This window comes from Notechis scutatus, chromosome 2 (genome assembly GCF_049901735.1).
Source record: "Notechis scutatus isolate UNSWTSFEM ecotype Mainland chromosome 2, rNotScu1.2, whole genome shotgun sequence".
NCBI lineage: Eukaryota > Metazoa > Chordata > Lepidosauria > Squamata > Elapidae > Notechis > Notechis scutatus.
This window is the reverse complement of record NC_142010.1, coordinates 115,086,721-115,106,246: the sequence shown is the minus strand read 5'-3', so window position 1 is coordinate 115,106,246 and position 19,526 is coordinate 115,086,721. Positions and strand designations below refer to the sequence as shown.

The 19,526-nt window shown below is 39.1% G+C and overlaps 1 protein-coding gene across 3 annotated transcripts in view; it reads left to right on the top strand.

Moving 5' to 3' along the window:
- Positions 1-19,526, top strand: part of ASPSCR1 (ASPSCR1 tether for SLC2A4, UBX domain containing) — a 100,067-nt gene that overhangs the window by 47,109 nt on the left and 33,432 nt on the right. For all 3 annotated transcript variants that reach the window (XR_015747688.1, XM_026667338.2, XM_087955928.1), the window contains exons 5-7: positions 12,120-12,177; positions 13,169-13,242; positions 14,311-14,737. Coding sequence is in view for 2 of the 3 variants with exons in the window: in XM_026667338.2 (XP_026523123.2) it covers positions 12,120-12,177; positions 13,169-13,242; positions 14,311-14,737 (559 nt within the window). In the remaining variant the exon portion in view is untranslated. The remainder of the gene's footprint in view (positions 1-12,119; positions 12,178-13,168; positions 13,243-14,310; positions 14,738-19,526) is intronic.

Sequence of the window (19,526 nt, the reverse complement as noted above, 5' to 3'; positions counted from 1 at the left end):
TGTCCCATCCTCTCAACGAGGAAGAGGTTTTTATTCTCTCTTGTTCTTGGTGCCTAAACATTCAGGGGTTGGAGACCTATTTTAGATCTCAAGCGACTTAATCGCTTTGTCAGGCGCCAGAAGTTCAAGATGCAGACTCTACAGTCTATTTTACAGGGTATCAGGGAAGGGGACTGGCTCACGTCAGTTGACCTGTCGGAAGCATACCTCCATATTCCCATTCATCCCTCATACTCAAAGTATTTGAGATTCTGTTATAATAACCAACATTTCCAGTATGTGGCCCTCCTTTCGGCCTTGTTTCAGCCCCGAGGTCTTTCACGAAGGTGCTGGCAGCTCTGGCGGCCCATCTTAGACAGGTTCCCATCCGCATCCATTGTTACCTCGGCGATATCCTTATCGTATCCCCTTCCCGACAGCAGGCCGAGAGGATACTAGTGTTACCCTTTCAGTGCTACAAGATCACGGGTTTTTAGTGAATTGGGAGAAGAGCCAACTTAGCCCTTCCACCCGCATAGCTCACCTAGGAGCTGTAATTGACTCTGTTAAGGGTAAGATCTTCCTCTCCCAGGAGAGGCTTCATAGTATTCATACTGCTATCCGGACTATCAGGCGAACTGGTAAAGCGTCCTTGCTCAGTTTATCCAAGCTTCTGGGAAACTTGTTTCCTGCATTTCTATTATCCCATGGGCTCGTTTGCATTCCAGATCCTTGCAGTGGTTCCTTCTGCCGTACCAGCGCTCGGGAAGGAGCACATCAAGTCAGTGGTAAGGATACCTCCAAGGGTTCTCTCATCCCTTCTTTGGTGGACTCGACCTTCTACCAACAGAGGTCATCTATTCAAGGAGCCCCAAAGGGTCACTCTTACGACAGGCGCAAGCCTTTCCGGATGGGGGCCCATCTGCAGTCTCTGTCAGCCCAGGGAGTTTGGTCTCCTTCGAACGGCGACACAACATCAACTGGTTGGAGCTTCATGCGGTATACCTAGCCCTGCGAGCTTTCGCTCCTCAGGTGAAAGGCACCACATTCTGGTCCTTACGGACAACACCACCACCAAAGCCCATATCAACCGTCAGGGAGGCACCCACTCCATCATCCTCATGAGAGAAGCCGAGCGACTCTGTCGGTGGGCAGAGACGCATCTTTCCTCCATCAGGGCAGAGCACATTTCCGGGGTCTCCAACGTCCAGGCAGACTGGCTGAGCAGGGCCACGTTGGACCCAGCAGAGTGGCGCCTGCATCCGCGGTTGTTCAGGAAGCAGCAGACAGGTTCGGGTCTCCTCTGGTAGACCTCTTTGCCTCGCCGCTCAACACGCAGACACCAAGGTTCTTCTCTCGGTTCCCTTCCCACGGGGCAGAGAACCACGGCGCCCTGCGTTGCCCGTGGCCTCCCGGCCTCCTGTCGCCTTCCCTCCGCTTCCGCTGATCCCCAGGGTAATTCGGAAGTTGCTGTTCGAGGGGCGGAGATCCTACTAGTGGCCCCATATTGGCCCAGGAGGCCGTGGTTTGCGGATCTTCACGGTCTATCGGTGGTTCCGCCGTGGAGGATCCCGCTGGACCAGATCTCCCTGTCACAGGGACCTCTGCTTCATCCAGAACCACAGTGGCTGCAGCTAGCCGTCTGGAGGTTGAGCGGAAAGCGATGATTGAAGAAGGCTTGTCTACCCAGGTCATAGATACCATTCTGGCTGCCAGGAGGCCTTCCACTACTCGAATTTATGATTCAACTTGGAACAGCTTCTGTAAGTGGTGCCGAAAATCCTCTGTCAATCCTCGCTCTCCTTCTATAGCACAAATTCTAGCCTTTTTACAGGATGGCCTAAATGAAGGTCTCTCTCCCAACACGTTGAGAGAGACAGGTCGCGGCCCTCTCAACGGTGGTGGCTGGCGGCTCCTTCAGCTCTCTTTCCCACCACCCTCGCATTAAGGCCTTTTTAAAAGGGGCTTCTAATTTGCGCCCGCCGATGTGTGCATAGATATCCAACATGGGACCTTAACAAAGTTCTCCTGGCCTTGACTAGGCCTCCCTTTGAACCTCTCAGGGAGGTACCACTCCAGTTTCTCACCTTTAAGGTGGTCTTTCTTGTAGCGATCACCTCAGCTAGAAGGATATCTGAAATTGCAGCTCTATCCGTGAGGAAGGACTTGTGCATTTTTCATTCTGATCGAGTTGTCTTAAGACCAGACCCCTCCTTTTTACCAAAAATCAATTCTGCCTTTCACAGGGCGCAGGAGTTGGTCCTACCTAATTTTTGTCCAAAGCCTCTGCATGATAGGGAGAGGCAATGGCACACCCTCGATGTTCGAAGGGCGTTGCATATTTACATATGTCGCACGCAATCCATCAGGAGATCGGAGTCCCTGTTTTTGTCATTTCAGCCTAAAACGCTGGGTCAAAGGTACCACCATCCACGGTAGGCCGGTGGATTAGGGCGACCATTTCCAAGGCCTATTCAGTTCAAGCTCTTCCAATCCCCAGTGGGATAACGGCTCATTCCACCAGGAGCGCAGCTACATCAATAACTTGGCTACTCAAGCCTCGCTTCTTGACATTTGCCGGGCGCCACTTGGGCCTCTCCGTCACCTTTCATACGCCACTATAAGATTGACACTTTTGCTTCGGCTGAAGCGTCCTTTGGCAGCGAGTCCTACAGCAAGTGGTTGGGGATCCTAAGGAGATTCCGATCCAGACGGAGTCCCGCCCGTAGGACAAACATGCTTTGGTATGTCCCACTCTCTGGATGCTCGCAGCAGTTCTACGGAGAATGGGCGTTGGTTCTTACCTGATACGCCTCTTCTCGTGGAACTGCGTAAGCATCCAGCCCTGCTCTTGGTCCGTCTGGTAGGGAATTCTGTTTTTCGGCCAATGATCGTTATTGTATATACTTGAGTTGTTTACTAGTTCAGTTAGAGGATTGTGGTTGTCCTCTCGTCTTCGTGAAACTGGGAGAACGCATGGAGGAGCCACGTGGAGGAAGGAGGAGCGTTCTTCAATTATAACTCAGCCTGTGAGAAGGAAGGACTGAAGCACCTCCCACTCTCTGGATGCTCTACGCAGTTCCACGAGAAGAGGCGTATCAGGTAAGAACCAACGCCCATTCCAATTCAATTCTATCATTAATATTAATATTCATTAAAGTCTTAACATCTTTAACATTACTTTTCAATTAATTCCCATACTTCTATGGGAACAATTATAAGCTTTCCATAGTTAATTCCCCCCCCTCTTCACTTATATTATATAAAACATTAACTAATTAAAATGTTCCTGTTCCTTCCTAATTCAATTTTCTCATTTATTTTATTTCACTTATTTTATTCACAAACATTTCACTAAATTACACTAACTATTTTATCCCTTATTGTAATCATACGTTGTTTCCAATTTTCTAAAATTATTTCTATTACTAATATAACAATACAATCTTATGTACCTTTACAGAATCCCTTTTTCAGTTAGATTTTCACCCATTATCTCTAAATAGATCCTGTTTCTCTATATCTTGCTCCAGTCCTTTGTAGCTTCTTTTCCTTTCCTTCCTCCCTCTCTTCTTCTCTCTCCCCTTTTTACCCCCTTGTCTCTCTACCTCTATTTCTCTCTTCTGTATTTCCCTTTTCTGTTGCTTTCCAGTATTATACTTATTTTTTGAATTGTTTTTCTTTTCTTTGGTTGTTTTTTTAAGTCTTAAGTTCTCCATTTTCTTTCCCCCCTTTCCTTTTTCTTCCCCACATAGAATTACTTGTTCATTAAAGATGGCTTCTTCTTTGTCCCAGTCTTCTTGTCTTGCAGTCTTTTCTTGTTGTTTCTCATAGTTCCAAATCTCCATTTCTAAGAATTGAAAAATGAAGCCAAAAGTACCCTTCCCTTCTTGTGCATCTTCTTTGTCCTTTTTAAGTTCCATTTTCAATTCATCCAGAAGTAGTGCCATTGTATAAATTTTTAAACAACCACCCGATTGATTTTAGTCATTCAAATATAATAACCAAAAATCCAAAGATCACCAAATAATCCAACACACAAGCTGTTTCTTTTTTGCTCTTTTTTTTCACTTTCTCTTCCTGGGGTTACTATTTAGTTGCAAAGTTTCAGTTAAAATGTATCTTTTAGAAGTCTTGTTGAAGTTTTACTTTAGATTCTTTTTCATTCCAGGCAGTCTCCTCCCTCTTCCAGATCCTGCCCTTATTCTTTTTCTCTCCCTTCCTGCTTATGAAAAAGAAAGTTTTTAATGTCCAGAAATCTTTATTATCCCTTTGACATTTTGTTTTATTTTCAGCTTAATTGCCTATTGATGTCAAAGCGGATTTTTCCGATTTCTTATTTAAGTCTCTTAATTTTCAGTATAGGGAAGGAGAGAGAAGAAAAAAAAAGCCAAACCTTTCCCTTTTCACTTTCCTTCACTGCTTCCGACTCTTCTTTGGGAGTGATGTTATTTTTTGTAAGTTTAAATTCCAGGGTACCTTGGTTGTTGCTTTTACAATTTAACCCGGTCAGCCAAAACTTTCACTTCTTATCTTCCTCCTGCACATTCTTTTCCGGTCGAGTTCTTCTTTGTGGTGGCCATTTCTGACCACTGCTGCAACCGCCTTTGGAAAAGGGAGTAATGGCCAGCTGAGGAGGAGAGATGCGGCTCTCCTTGACCCTGCTGACGATCTCCCCCCTCTTCATCACCTCTACGGGGTGGCTTAGCCCCGAAACCAGCCGGCTCGGGGTGCTCCAGAGGTGAGCCCAGACAGAAACCACGCACGATCGCAGATTCCTGCCTGTCGCCGAAGCCCTTCAAACCGGAAGTCAGATTTCAATTTCTTGTGATGAAACTAAAGTTGGAAATCAAAGTAGTATTGCTCATCTCCTATTACTTACACTTTATCCTAAGCAGTGAAAATATTTTCCCATTTTTGCTTATCCTGTATTCTGTAAGGACTTTTAGACATTGGTAAGGTTGCTTTTAATGCCATCAGAAAACAGTTCAAATTTAGAAGAGGATTACTTTTAGCCAAAAAGGTTGCTAGAACTCTTAAATATGATATGGAGACAGGTTACAATTTAATAGAAAACTGATACAAAATATTTTATAGATGGTGCACTCTTAGTAAATTGTCCAGATATATAAATCACATAGTAATAAATGATGGAACTTCTATGATACAGAAGGAATGATTAACCACATGTGATGGTCATGTAAAAAAAATCAAAATATTGAAAAATTATACTATTCAGAAAATTTTAGAAACTAATGTTGAGTTGAAATAACTTTATAAAATTAGGCATAATAGGCATAACTCCAGAAACATCAACCCCAAAAATCAGTTTTCTAAGATACATGTAGACAGCAACAAGGAAAATTTAGCACAACATTGGAAAAGATATATATTTCTGATGGTAGCAGATTGGGAACTTAAACTTGGAGAATGTATATCAATGAGAAAATTAACAACATATATTCACAATAGAAGTTTGACTAAATTCAACCAAGAAAGGCTTCCATAGACATTATTATGTATTGCACAGCAAGGGAAATTTAAACATTTAGAGTAAGGTTTTTAAGTGGAAAAAGAACTGATTAAGGAACTAAAGTTAGAATTGTATGACCATTTAAAATGTTTATACATACTGTATATCAGCTGAAGTAAAATAAAGGCAAGTTAGAAATTATTTTTTTCAGTAATGTTTTTAATAGAATTTCTTTTTTCTTTAAATAATAAAACAGTGGAGATACCAATATTCACCTCAGAGATTTTTTTTAAAATCATTTAAATTCCTTTCTATTTTGTTAAAAATAATATATTCTGCTTTTTATGGTTAATTCTTCATTTACTGAGCATCAACAATACAACTTTTACAATTTTTCTGCCTACTAATTTTACATCTTTGTATTTTTATGTTTTATTTTTTGTTTGGGGTGTGTGTTTATGTATGTGTGTATTTGGGTATGGGTATAATGATCAATTTTAAAAAGGTTGCTAGAACTGTGCTATTACAGTTCTTGAACTTAGCTTATAAAAACAAAAAATAAGTGGAATTAATTAAATTACTTTTAGGACACAAATATTTAGGCTGTCTCCCAACTGTACCTTTTAAGGTGCTTTAGCAGTTATCATTTCACTCAATGTCATAATCACTTAGACATTGGACTATAGTTATTTTACTTTTGTATTTTTTCCTGTTAATGGAATCATCTATTTAGATTGACTCAGAACAGAAATAGTTCCCTAGAGGTATAGATACTTAGTAATGGTTTACTTCTATACATTTTTGGAAACAGTATCTTCAGTAGTTTAGTGATACTCAGTAATTTTTCCCATAATGTTTAAAGTTTCAGGGTTTTTTAAAAAAAATGAAAGCACCTGAATGTTCATAATTTTTACAGTGTTTGAAAGGGAAAAATCTGTAACATTTAGATAAAACAGTTGTGATATCAAGTTCAATAAAAATATTGCATGGTTAGTGGGAAATATGTTTGCATTTTGTACACAGCTGTTTGTTTCAACTGTGGAACACTACCCTTTCTTCCTTTTGATCTTCTATTCCCCTCATTGTTTCTTCCTCCTGGGTAACATCTTCAAAAGAAAATATTTCTATCACTAAGACTTCAGTCTTGTGTCTTCTTTTTTTAACTTAGGTTCAGTTTTCCTAACCTAGTAGCAAATTGAACCAACCTGCAAGTGTAAATGGTTCTGAATGTGGCTGCAGTCTGAAACAGGTGAATGTCCTCTTTCAGAGGGTTGTTGTGGATGTATGAAATTCTGATGCCAACAACTCTGCTGCATCTAGTGAATTGTGACTGTTTTTGAAGAATATGTTACAGATTTCTTTCTTATCTCTATTAACTATATATTGTTAACAGTTCTCCTGGCAATGAATATAATAAGATGGTTTTCTGTATATAAAAAACCTTAATAGGAATGAATTGTGTAGATGCTTTGTTTCAATTATTGAAACAATAAAACTTAAGAAATTAACAGATAATATAAAACAGGTCTCATGTCTAGACATAGCCTTGCACTCATAGAAGGATTCTAACTCAGAAATACAGAGTGCACTTTGAATATGTAGACTTCTAGCTTTAAGCACCAATCCTTGGTGATAGTTAATTTCTAAGACTTTCTGCTTTTGTCTAGGCAGCTACATGTATTTACCTGAGGAATTAATTGTTGAAGTTGGCATATTTTCCCAAAGTGTGCAATATCTGCTATTGTTCTTATGATGAATATTTTAAATATTAAATAGAATTGGTTTTCTTGTACAGAAATTTGGCTTAACTCACCCAAGATACTGTAAATATTACAAAAATATTAATTTCTCTTAATTCCTGAAACACCACTGGGCACTCATACTGTGTGGGATGGAACAAAAGTTTTGGATAACTTCTTTTTTTAAAATTGTGGGAATAGTAAAAAAAAAAGCCATATGTGAGCTAGCTTAGTAGAAATTTGAACTTATAGTTGCATTTTCACATTGCGTATGCTGGAATATTTCTGTATTTTATAAAATATCTGGCTAAAAAGCTATTTCAGGATAGATTATGATAGCCACACAGCCATTTTGTCTGCTTGCTAACTCTTTAAACATAATTCTCTGACTGTCCCATATGGAGAATGTTGTTAGAGCTTTGTGCGTCTTCTTGGAGCAGAAGGGGATAAGTGTGGTCAACCCACTGGAATTTTCCCCCAGGTCCCTAATGTCCATTTCTGCTAATTAGGTCTGAAGAAGGTCTGGAAGCTATTGTGAGCTGCTCCTCCTCCTCCTCCAGCATGCTCTAGCCCTTACACAAGATGTTTACAGGCCCTGTCAGATCCCTACATGAGGGAATCTAATCTGCCTGCTGTTCTCCTTCTGAAAAACAGCACATCAAAGTAATGGCAGCGTGTTTGATGTGTCTGCTTGCCTCAGAGAATGCACGTAATGGATTAACAGTTGCTGGAGGAGGGGCCTGCTGGCTTCTAACCATCTCTTGGGAATCTTTGTGTATGTTGTTTTTTGCAGACACTTGATCAGAAAGCACGGATAATAATGCCAGAGGTGTTGAAATTAAAAGAGATGACCCTTTTTTTGAAATTTGTCTGCTAAATCATAGCATTCTTAAGTCTTGCATCTTAAGCCCGTGATCCTGTCTTTTGCAAATAAGTTGGTTCCTGTTTATTGTGACTTTGGAGAAGTATATCTTGAACATTATCTTGTTAACAACAACCCTGAGGGCTCTGATTGCTCACCTCTGCAGTTAAATAGTGTGTAGAAAAAAAATGAATAAGTTTAATTTAAGGATGAAAATTGTAACCCTCTCAAAACATTTTTTTTCGGAATGTGCATATTTCTCATAAACTGGAAAAGAATTTAGAAATAAGGAAACAAATACAATAAAAGGTCATTTGATCTGCATATTTAAGCAGAGAGCTCTGTTGCTTTTAAGAAATTCAGGTTGAATCCTTTTGTAATATAATATTGGGACACTAAATTAAAATTGCCATTTTGTAACAATAATATAGACATTGTCCTCTAATCTGAAAGCTAGAGATGGAGGAAGCAGAATAGCTACTGCAGTTCATAGTTCTATAAGTCTAAAAGGAAGGAAGCCCTGGATTTTTCCAATCATCCCTTCAGTAAACAATAGCATCCACAATTTCAAGAGCTTTAATTGGGTGAACATTTTTAAAAATACGCTTAGTTCCCTTTCTGATTTACACTTTTAATACATTATTGATCATAACATTCATGTCATATTCTGAGTTAAGGAAACACTTAGGAGTTTATCATTAGCATACTTGCTGGCAGATTACTCTCTCAAGTTTCTGAATTATTATTTTTAATAATTTCTGCAGCAAAATTGTCTTGTTTCCAGGACCTAGGGCAAGGGTCCCCAAACCCCGATCCATGGACTGGCACCGGTCTGCAGCATGCCAAAAACTGATCTATGCAAACAAGCGAAGTCCCATCTGCAGGATGCAGGCAGCACACAAAACACGCCCTCTCTGGTCTATGGAAAAGCATCTCTCTACGGAACCGGTCTCTGGTGCCCAAAAGGTTGTGGGCCGCTGGTCTAGGAACTTGTCATTCTGCAAGATTTCTCTAACATGCTCATTTAAAACCTGCTATACACTGAAACATTGATTAAGTAACTGATCCAAAATGTGACAGCGTAGGCAGGTCTCATTTTCAATACATGTGATCACTCCCCTTTGCAAGCTGCATTGATTACCAGTGTGTTTTCAGGTGGAATTCAAGGTGCTGATGGTCACCTTTAAAGCCCTTTGTGGCCGGGGTTACTTATGGGACCATCTCTCCTGAATTGTTTCTGCTTGTGCCATCTAGACCAGCAGGAGGGGCATCTCTGGGCCCCATCAGTTAGGGAGTGTTTTTTGGCAAGGTCCAGAAGTAGACCCTTTTCTCCCATGACACTCATCCATAAGAGAAAATAGCAGCGGTGGCGAAGTGGTTAGAGTGCAATACTGCAGGCTATTTCTGCTGCCTGCTGGCTGCCTGCAGTTTGGCAGTTCGAATCTCACCAGGCTCAAGGTTGACTCAGCCTTCCATTCTTCCGAGGTGGGTAAAATGAGGAACCAGATTGTTGGGGCAATAGGCTGACTCTGCAAAGTGCTGAGAGAGGGCTATAAAGCACTATAAAGCGGTATATAAGTCTAAGTGCTATTGCTATCCTCTGGAATATCCCTCTGCAGACCAGATTGGACCCGACCTTGCTGGCCTTTTACAAGACCCTGGAGACTTGCTTCAGTGCTCAAATCTGGAGCCCTATGTGTGTGATTGGAATCAGTTTTCTTTCAACTGCTATGTGTTGTGTGGCTTTTTTAAAATGTGGTTTTATTATTTTATTATTTTTAATATTGTTGGTTGCCAAGAGTTGTGTATTTGAGATGGCAGCCATATAAATCTAATAAATAATTGTGTTCCTTAATATTGATGTACCCTTGATTACCTTGACCAAGTACTTTCTGGATAATTTTATTTTTCCTTTGTGTGGTAGAACTGATCTTTTAGGCCCTGCTTTCCCCTGCCTCCCAAACTACAAATGTTTGCAAAAGGAAGGTATCTCTTTTTCTCTATCATAAATGTAACATAGATTTAAACAGTATTTTTCCATTAGGATCATAAGTAGAGAAAGTCTAAAGGGCCACACATGTTGTCTTCAGACTTGTAGAGAATTTCAACACAGTCCAAAAATGTCTTTGGAATTAGCAGGAAATGAGATAAATGCACATGTAAGCAAAAAGAGATAGAAGATATGCAAAATCTATTTATCCCAATTATTAGGCAAAGTGAGATAGCTTGATTATGCTGCAGATACTAGGAGATAGTAAGTGGCACTGATTTACAATTTTGGCAAATAGGCTGTGTGCCATATGACTTGCTGTCTTCATGCACATTTAAAGATGATTTTCATTTCCAGTGCTGAAGTTTCAACTCCTAGTCCGTTCGGCATCTTTATATGTGGAAAAAAAAAGTGGGAGTGCTATTTCAAAACATATTGGGCTGCTTCTGGCAGACGAATAAAGGAATTCAAGTTATGGTCATAATTGGAAAAAAAAACTATAAAGAACGAGAATTTCCATTTGTAGGAGTCAGTAATAAGAGTTTACGTAAATTTAAAAGTAATACTTTCATCTTTTCACAGCAGTTCTATAAGTCTTTTGGCAAGTATTGCTTTCTGGAAGCACATATTATATTTTTATGTTGGATGCTTTCTGCTTGAGTTGATATAGAAACCTTAGATTTTAGAAGGGTTGTTGTTCCACTAATTTTAATTATTTTATTTTGAGGTTTTTTTCATCAAGTCGCTTCAGGTTCAGTCTTGCTAGATTTAAATTTTTGTTGTTTTTTTCTTTCAGTCCTGAAAATTATTGGTTTAGTCATATTGGGCATTTAATTGAAAGCCTTTCATTTCTTTTTTTTTCTTTTTTTCTTTTTTTTTATAAATAAATTTTATTGATTTTACAATTAAAACAAACTGACAACATATACACAAATGAAAAAAAAAGAGAAAAAAGGGAAAAGAAAGTAGAAAGAAAAAATAGAAAACAATTAAAAAATTCTCATCTTCAACAGTTTGTAAGACCTCTTTGACAGTTATACAAGGGAAGATTGGGGGAAGGAAGGAAGGAAGGAAGGAAGGAAGGAAGGAAGGAAGGAAGGAAGGAAGGAAGGAAGGAAGGAAGGAAGGAAGGAAGGAAATGCTCTGAAGAGTGCCAGCTATACAATGGTGGGAACAATAATGGTTAGACTGATGGTAGCAGATTCCTGAAAGATCAGAGAGTTGGAGGCCCAATGCATATGTCTACATATGTGCAAAATGATAGATGACTCTTTCTTCACCCAAAATGGCAGATGCATAAAACAAGTTAACACAGAGGGTGATCTAGTCTGAGTTTACCAACTGAAGATATATAAAACCAAAGAGACTGCAGATAATGATCACCTGTATGTGTAATAGTTTATAGATTTAAGCCAGCACTCATTTGCTTTATTGCTTCCTTATATTCCCTCATCTACCCTGGAATTCTTCAACTAATCTTATTCTTGTTGTTGTTACTTGATAATAGTTTCTTTGCTTTACCACAATGGTATATACGGTATCCTTCATGAAGATCAATAGTCCCTTGACAAAACAAAAACAAAACACTAAAGATACACCAGCCAGTCTTGGTGTTTCCTACAACCCAAAGTGGCCGTAGAAGACGGTTCTCATTAACCAGAAAGGAAGCATGTTTTAATAGCCAATAGGAACTGGACGTATGATTGCCAGCCTTTTCACTGAAATTACATAGATTGTAGATTGTTTATATACAGTAAGAGTTAAGTTGGGAAAAGGGAGAAAATATTCAACTTCAGTTGAATACAACTTCAGTCTGACTCTGTACTGGGTTGGGATGAGAAAGAGATGAAGAACATATCTGAGCTTTGCAAGCCTTTTGTGCTGTGGTAAGTAGAAGATGAGTACGAAACCATTGAGTAGTAATATTTATAAGCTACTCTGGACTATCTGTAGACTTTTCTCTGAAAAGGCTTAGAAAATTCACAGAGTGTACATTAGATTTGTTTTGGGACTTTTGAAACTAGAACAGAGTTTTTTCTTCGATAGGGCATACTTCATTTTTATATTTCTTTGCAGGGAATATGTGGAAGAACAAAGTGAAGTGTCCCCTGCCTGTATTTACATGCGAGACGAAGTAAGTCAACAAACCCACTTCCCTGCCATTCCCCTTCATCTCCCATTGAAAATGACAAAATTATTCTGCATAGCTTTCCAGTGTGGAAAATGCGTTCCTCCTTTTGACTCACTGAAGAAGGGAAATGGAAGGACTTAGTCTCTTCAAAGTTTGAAATATTTTGTGGGGTGAAGAAAAAAACAACCCTGCTGGAACATAATCATGGGCTGCTTAGCTCAAGCCTTTGAGCCCATAAAATATACTCAATGATCTGTTTGTGTGTTTTTTCAAGTTCTTCTAAAACTCGAGACTCACAACAGTGGTTACAGCTTAATAAATATTTGCTTTTTCCTTGTTTTGATCTCTGCAGGGTTTTTATTTTTGTTTAATGCTTTTATATGTTAGTACTTTAGAGTCATTCATCACCTACCCTAGAATAAATGCCAGCCTCTCCTTCCAGGTACTGAACAGATCATTCTTATAGTAGTCAGTGCTAGTTCTGCTATCCTGGAAGTGGAATAATGAAAGGGGTGGGGAGGAATGGATAGGCAAAATAAGCCTCTTCTAAGCTTCCTCGCAGGATACACTTGCCATCATATAGCTAAATGCAGTTGGGCATGTTTAAATTACTACTTGAAGATAGGAAGAGCATAAATTTATGAAATTGCTTAATTCCAAATTGGAGCTACGGTTAATCAAGGCTAGTGGTAGATTCCAACATCTCCAATTAGATCTTTTTCAGTCCTGCTGTTTTAAGATCTCTTTAAATGCAAATGCCAAAAATGAAATGTGGGATTTTATTTATACAGACCTAACATGATTTATAAAAAAAATAAATCCTTAACACTGAACAAGGATCAACAAAAATATAGAATAGAAGCATTTAGAGGAAGAGTACATGAGACAGAGTGCTACATAATAGTCTTTGATACTTAAAATATTCAAATAACTTTTGAGCGAGTTGCCTTTTCAGAACTGATAAAACAGTACTGTATGTTCCTTTCTATTGTAGGTATCTGGGAAAACTGCTTTGGAGAAGACAAGTCTGAAGTCACTTGGTTTGACTGGAGGCAATGCCATCATCAGGTTGGGAAGAACATCGTTTCCATTGTTTTCCTTTCCCTTTTTGTTTTGTTTTTCTTTCTTTTCTTTTTGCCCAGGGGATAAATTTACTTTGTGGGAGTGAGTATTTAAGGGCATGTTTTTAAAGACCCTCATTAGTTTCGTTTGCCAGTAGCAAAGGTGCCTTTCCCCCCACCCCCACCCTTGTTGATATAGAATGTCCTGACCTGTAACTGGTGTTTTGTTTGGTGTTTAATTTACGTTTTATGTATAGTATATATCACCACTTTACATCCTGAAGGAGACGAGCAGTATGCAGTAAGAACAATTAAATATAATAATCTATTGTCAAGCAATAAAAATGTAAGATTAAAATATTCGAAAAGGCAATCTGGTCCTGAAATTGATGTTTCCTTTCTGATGCCTTGATGATGAGTACATCTTCAGTTTCTTTTAAAACAACAGTTGGAGCTGATTGTACTTCCTTTGGGGGATAATTCTACAATTGAGACATGTAGTCCTTTGGCACTGTGAGAAAACCATCAGTAGTAGCAAGTAGGCTTTTTCCAGGTCATTATAGAACAATGTTATTCTTTTAAAATAAGATTTAAAAATTATAAAAGCTGGCACAGGGCTTTGCATTCATTATCATATATTCCTTATTTAGCCACCTCATTTTGCAATTAGACATTTGTGGTTTGCAATTAGACACCTGTGCCAGCTGAGGTTATCTGAATTGTCCTCAAGAATACTCGCAAAACCAGTTAAATTCCCTGTTTACCATGAATTGCCCTTTAAGGCTGTAAATTTTAACACTTTATCAAACTTAAACTTCATTAAATTTGGCAGAGCATTTTTGATTTACGGTTGGAAAGGACAGCATGTAATTATCTCAGTCTATTGTTCCTTTTTTGCTACACCCTGTGAAAGAAATGCTTCCATTTGTTGGGGGGGGGGGGACACCTGAATTCCATTTCCCAATAATATATTGACCACATATTTCTGTATTTTTTGACCGAAGAGGAAAATAATTTATCCTACCTATGTATATACATAATTAAGCCTTCTTTTTCATGTCTCTTGTTTTAATAGAGTGAACACAAAGAAGGCTGTTTCCTCTGATAACGCAGAAGGTGGGAGCGATGAAATTATTGCTAAAGAAGCATCCGAAGGGTCAGCTTCTGCTGAAGAGCCAGAGTCTGTGTCTTTTCCACACCTGCCTGCCTTTCCAAGCTCATCCCGCTCAAGTGAGCCTGCACTTGCCAGCCAATGTACTGATAAGCAGAACTGGAGTAAAGGATGTCAGGATAATTCAGAGGAGCGTCGTCCTTCTTTGGAGCTTATGCCTACCTCATTTGTCCCTTTCACGGGCAGTGGTCAGTGCCTGGGGGGTGGCTCTCCCACACCAGCGCCATCTCCAGTATTGACGAACCAGCCAAGCTCTCTGTCCAGTCCTGGAGGGCCTTCCAAGCCAAAGAAGTCAAAGAACGGCCAAGAAAAACGAAAGGAGCAAAAAGAGGTAGCGGTTTAGCTTCCTTTCAGTGTTCTTTGGGAGGAGAAAGTTCTGTAGGCCTGTTCTTTTGACAGTTGAACCAATAGGTTAATATATTCTCCCAAATTCAGGCAAAATTATGTCACATTCCCTGAAATAATGAAACCTTAAGTTTATTTTGTGTGATTTCTTTATAAGTGATATGATAGCAAACCTTTTCATAGGTGAATGATAGTACTCTTGAACATTTCAAACAGGGTGACTCAAATCATTCATAATCTCTTCTTTTAATTTTCTAGAGCATTTATCTTGTTAGGTCTAACACAATTCATGATGAATGCTGTTCTACTTCGTTATTAGGAACTGGACGAAGACCCTCATTTAATCTTTCTGCGTACGTTTGGTGTCTTCAGTTCTGATATTATATTGAGACATGGATACATCCTCTTACATTGTTTTGCCTGTAGCCATGGGAATCCCTGCTATAACCTTGACCAACGTCCTTATGTTGCCAAAATCATAGGCTACTTAAGAGATGCTCTTGGGAGCCTGCCCTTCTCAGACCCGGGTAGAGTTCTGTCTTTAGAGTGGCAGCAGGTTCTGCTGGAGCCTTCCCTCCCTCCCTCATTTTAAACAATGTGTGACTTTGACTGCTGCTTTCAGGCTCTTTGATCTTGGGTGCCTTTGCCGCTGATTGATTACGTTGCATTCCCTCCTCCATTCCTTCCATTCCCTTCTCTTGCTCTCATCAGCAGCCCTAGAATGGGGCTGGCCACATGGCATCTGCTTTTTGTCCCTTTTTAGTGGGGGGTGGGAAGAGAAGGGGGGAAAACAAAACAAAACAAATTATTTTTAAACATCAAAGGTCCATTTTAGCAAAAAAAAAAATATTCCCATTAATGTTGTGCCTGTGTGTGGGTTTTTTGTTTTTGTTTTAATTTGATGGAAGAAGCTGGATAAAATCTGCCGGCATCCCTCCACTTCTGGGCTAGGACTGCTTCACAGACAAGCTATGCTTTGAATTTGATGTCAAAACTTTTTAATTGTTAGAAGGTAGCTTCAACACCCCCCCCCCTTCCCCTAGAGATCAGAGAAATTTGCAATGCGGGAGGTTTCGGTCTTATCCGACATGTTTTTTGGAAGTTGTAGCATGCCCCTCACCTTTCAGTTCTGCAGCACAGTAACATTTAGATGGGTAATAGATAGCTTTGAGTGGCTTGACCACAGCACTATAATAATCCTAGAGTGGAAGATTCTGTCATAGGTTGAGTTTGGGAGTAAAAACCAAAATAGGTGAAAAAGACAAGTATGTTTATGTTTATCTTTCCTTTAACTGCCTTGTGCTGTAATTCCTGGAATGGAAGAACTGTCTAGTTCAAAGAGATTATCCCTCAAATCATTCTGTCACCAGTCCGTGTTATATGTATTGTGTAGCTGTTGCTTGTCCTCCTCCTTTGGAATCTGTAATTGGAGAATTGCTTTTAAGAACTGCATTGTGGAAACTGAACTATTATTCATTCATCAGTCTGTAGCTCCATATCTGAAACAGAGTGCTGATCTGGCAATTGATTTTGTATTGGTGGTCTACTAGAAAAGCTTTGATACAAGAGGACCAGTGCTTTTGTCTTCAGCGTTGGGCAGCAAGCCCTAGCCAAGTGGGATGTTGCCAGTGTCTTGGGTTTGTTTAATAGTAGAGAGGAATGTGTTGCATTGTTTTCACCCTCAAGTCAATTACTTGTTTCTAGACATAGCCCTTCTGGAACTCACTTCAGAAGTCTTAGCTGTTATGAGGAGAGTTAACAGTTTAATGCTTTCTATTTGAAAGCCCTGTCTTCCAAGCTACATTCAGTGCCAATTACAATTTGAAAGTTCTAGGCAATATTTTTCAGGATAATTATATTGATGTGATAGAAATTTCAGTTTTCAGGCATACGGTATAACTTGTATAATAAGTTTTATGTGGGGCATAGAAGACCAGCTGGAAGAAGAAAAAGAGAACATAAAATAAACTGGTTATATGAATGAGATACCTGCCTCTAAAGCTGAAATTTCACTCTCATGGTTAATTTTTTTAAGCTAAACATTCATTTGTGTCAATTACTATATTTGCTATTCCTTGTGAGTTCCTTACTTTACCTACTTTAGTTTGCTAATCTTTGCTATTGCTATAATAAATAAAAAATATCTAGTGGAAGATAGTTGATGGCATTTGGTTCTGGATTAATTATTTGGTCTTATGGAGAATCTATCAGAAGTTGTGGGAAATTTATTTATCAGGCATTAATAGAAATTGTTAGGGACTATCATGCAGTCCCATAACATCACCACCGCCACCCATTATCCATTCTGTTCAAATAATTAGATCCTCAACTCCCGTTTATATTTAATGGGGGCAGGTGACAAATTACTCGGGTTTGTGAAGTTGTCAACACTCTTTCTTCTAATCCAGGAGGAGTAGTCCATGACTCTCGGTTCAAGACGGTTGATCATTTACGCTGCAGCCCAGTCTCTAAACGTGAGGCGACAGTAGTCATTGTGAAAGGACAGATTGGCAGCTCGTGGGTACTCCTTGTGCTTTCTGCCCAGGGAAAGCTACAATCAGGCTCCTTCACCCTCTAGTTAGATCTGACTCTCCTCAAATTTCTAAAAGTAGCTGAGGGTCCACCCACGCAACCTCACTCTTTTAACTTTCCAAATTACCCTCCCATGCCCACAAATAGAGGAAATCTTGCCTTGTAATTTGTGTTGTCTCTACTGATAATTGAGAGAGGCTCCTTCTATTCCCAGAGGGCTTGTTCAGGGTGGGAGGGGTGGTGTTGCTGGAGAGAAGGCAGGATGATAGGACAGAAGATGGGTGGGAAGTGAGCAAAAACAGGGTATGCTAGAGACATCCAAATGTGGGGGTAAGGGGGACTAAAAATAGGACTATCCCAAGCTCACGGAGTCTGGGGCCAGGCCAGGCCGGGCAGATCATTGATGGTCAAAGATGCTAGTTTTCAAAGCAGCCTATTAACCATACAGACCAACTGGTGCCATCGCTTTATAGCTCTGGATTCATAATGTGTCAGCCAAGTTTCATTGCACAGTATTTACTTCAGTCTAGCAGAACTAGCAGAACTTAGCCCGTGCATAAGTTTCATGTACCAAATGGAAACTTGACTCGTACTACAGGACAGTTTCATTTAGTAGATTTTATTGTGTAACTACACCAGTGTGTGCATTTTAGTCAGTCAGTGCCGAGGAAACAGTCTTTTCTTCTTTCCTAGCCACTTCTGTACAGTACTTTCTATACTGTTTAGTCTTTCCTGAGTCTAGATTTTCTACAGCAGGTTTATCCATCTGATTGACTACTTTCCATGGGTAAATCTATGTTTACACAAGGATAAGTGATATATTGTTTCAGGCTGTATTGAGATACATTTGCTAGTTTTAAAAATAATAATAATAATAAAAGATTATAGTACTATACAGCAAATAACTGTTGAAAATAAAATTTACTAATTTCATTCCAAACCATTCATTAAGATTTTAAAAACTAAATAGAAAAAATTTTAAAAAAGAAAAAGAAAAGAAAAAAAATGTGAATAAAAATAGTACATCAATATAATAATAATGCCATAAAAAACCAAAAAAAATTACAATGCTATAATATATTCCTTTGAATGTTTTGCATCTCCAATATAAGAAGAATAAAAGATAGCCAATCTTTTTGGAACATTCATTGGAAAGTGCAGTATTTTTTAATTTTTAATGTAAAACTAATGTAGATTTTATATTAAAAGAACTACCCTGGATAAGTTCCAAATAGCTTGTTTATCATCCAATTTTATTTTAATCTTTTTAAAATTGTTGATAATGTTAAGTTGCTGCTTAATTTCCATAAAAGCCTTTTCTAGTTTATTTGAAACAACTGGGTTTTTTGAGAGTTGCTAAAGCTCCCAAATCAAACAACATAATAAATAAACTCTCTGTATTACTGTTTGGATGGCGTGGTTATTTGTATTCATTAAATAATCTTTCCAAGTTTTTAAAAGTATCAATTATAAATGTTTGGAAGAACTAGCACTCAGTGTTTTCCAATAAAAAGTTCTTACTTCCATTTTTAAATAACCTGCTTACTTACATAGGATTACTATATCCAGGCTATAAAATTTCAGCTAATCACTAGATGACACCAGAAAGATCCAGCTAAAACATGGTGACTCTTTGTTTACAGATCTAATTCAAAAGAGTTTGTATAATACGGATATAAAAAGTAGCATTTTTAAAAACCCCTAGAATCAGAGCTCTCTGCCTGAGAAGGACGTATGATATATCTCTAACCTAGATTAACAGATTGTAGTCAAACATGAATTCTAAAGATGGTGCTGTAAGTCAGTGGTGGGATTCATTTTTTTTTACTACCGGTTCTGTGGGCATGGCTTGGTGAGCGTGGCAGGGAACGGATACTGCAAAATCCCCATTCCCTCCCCACCCCATTAACCTGCTTTCCAGCTCCATTCTCCTGTGCAGGGCAACAAAAGAAGACCCAGCCGATCACCTGGGACTCGAGAGGCAGAGAATAGATAGGGGCAGGGCCAGACAGAGGTGGCATTCCGAACTACTCAAAATTTCTGCTACCGGTTCTCCAGAACTGGTCAGAACCTGCTGAATATCACCTGTGGTGCTGTTTTATATAATGTACACCAGTTGTAGTCAACCTGGTCCCTATCGCCCACTAGTAGGCGTTCCAGCTTTCATGGTGGGTGGTAGGGGTTTTGTCCCCAACTTTATAAATCACCATTACTATGGAACCAGTGGGTGGTTAGAGAAAACT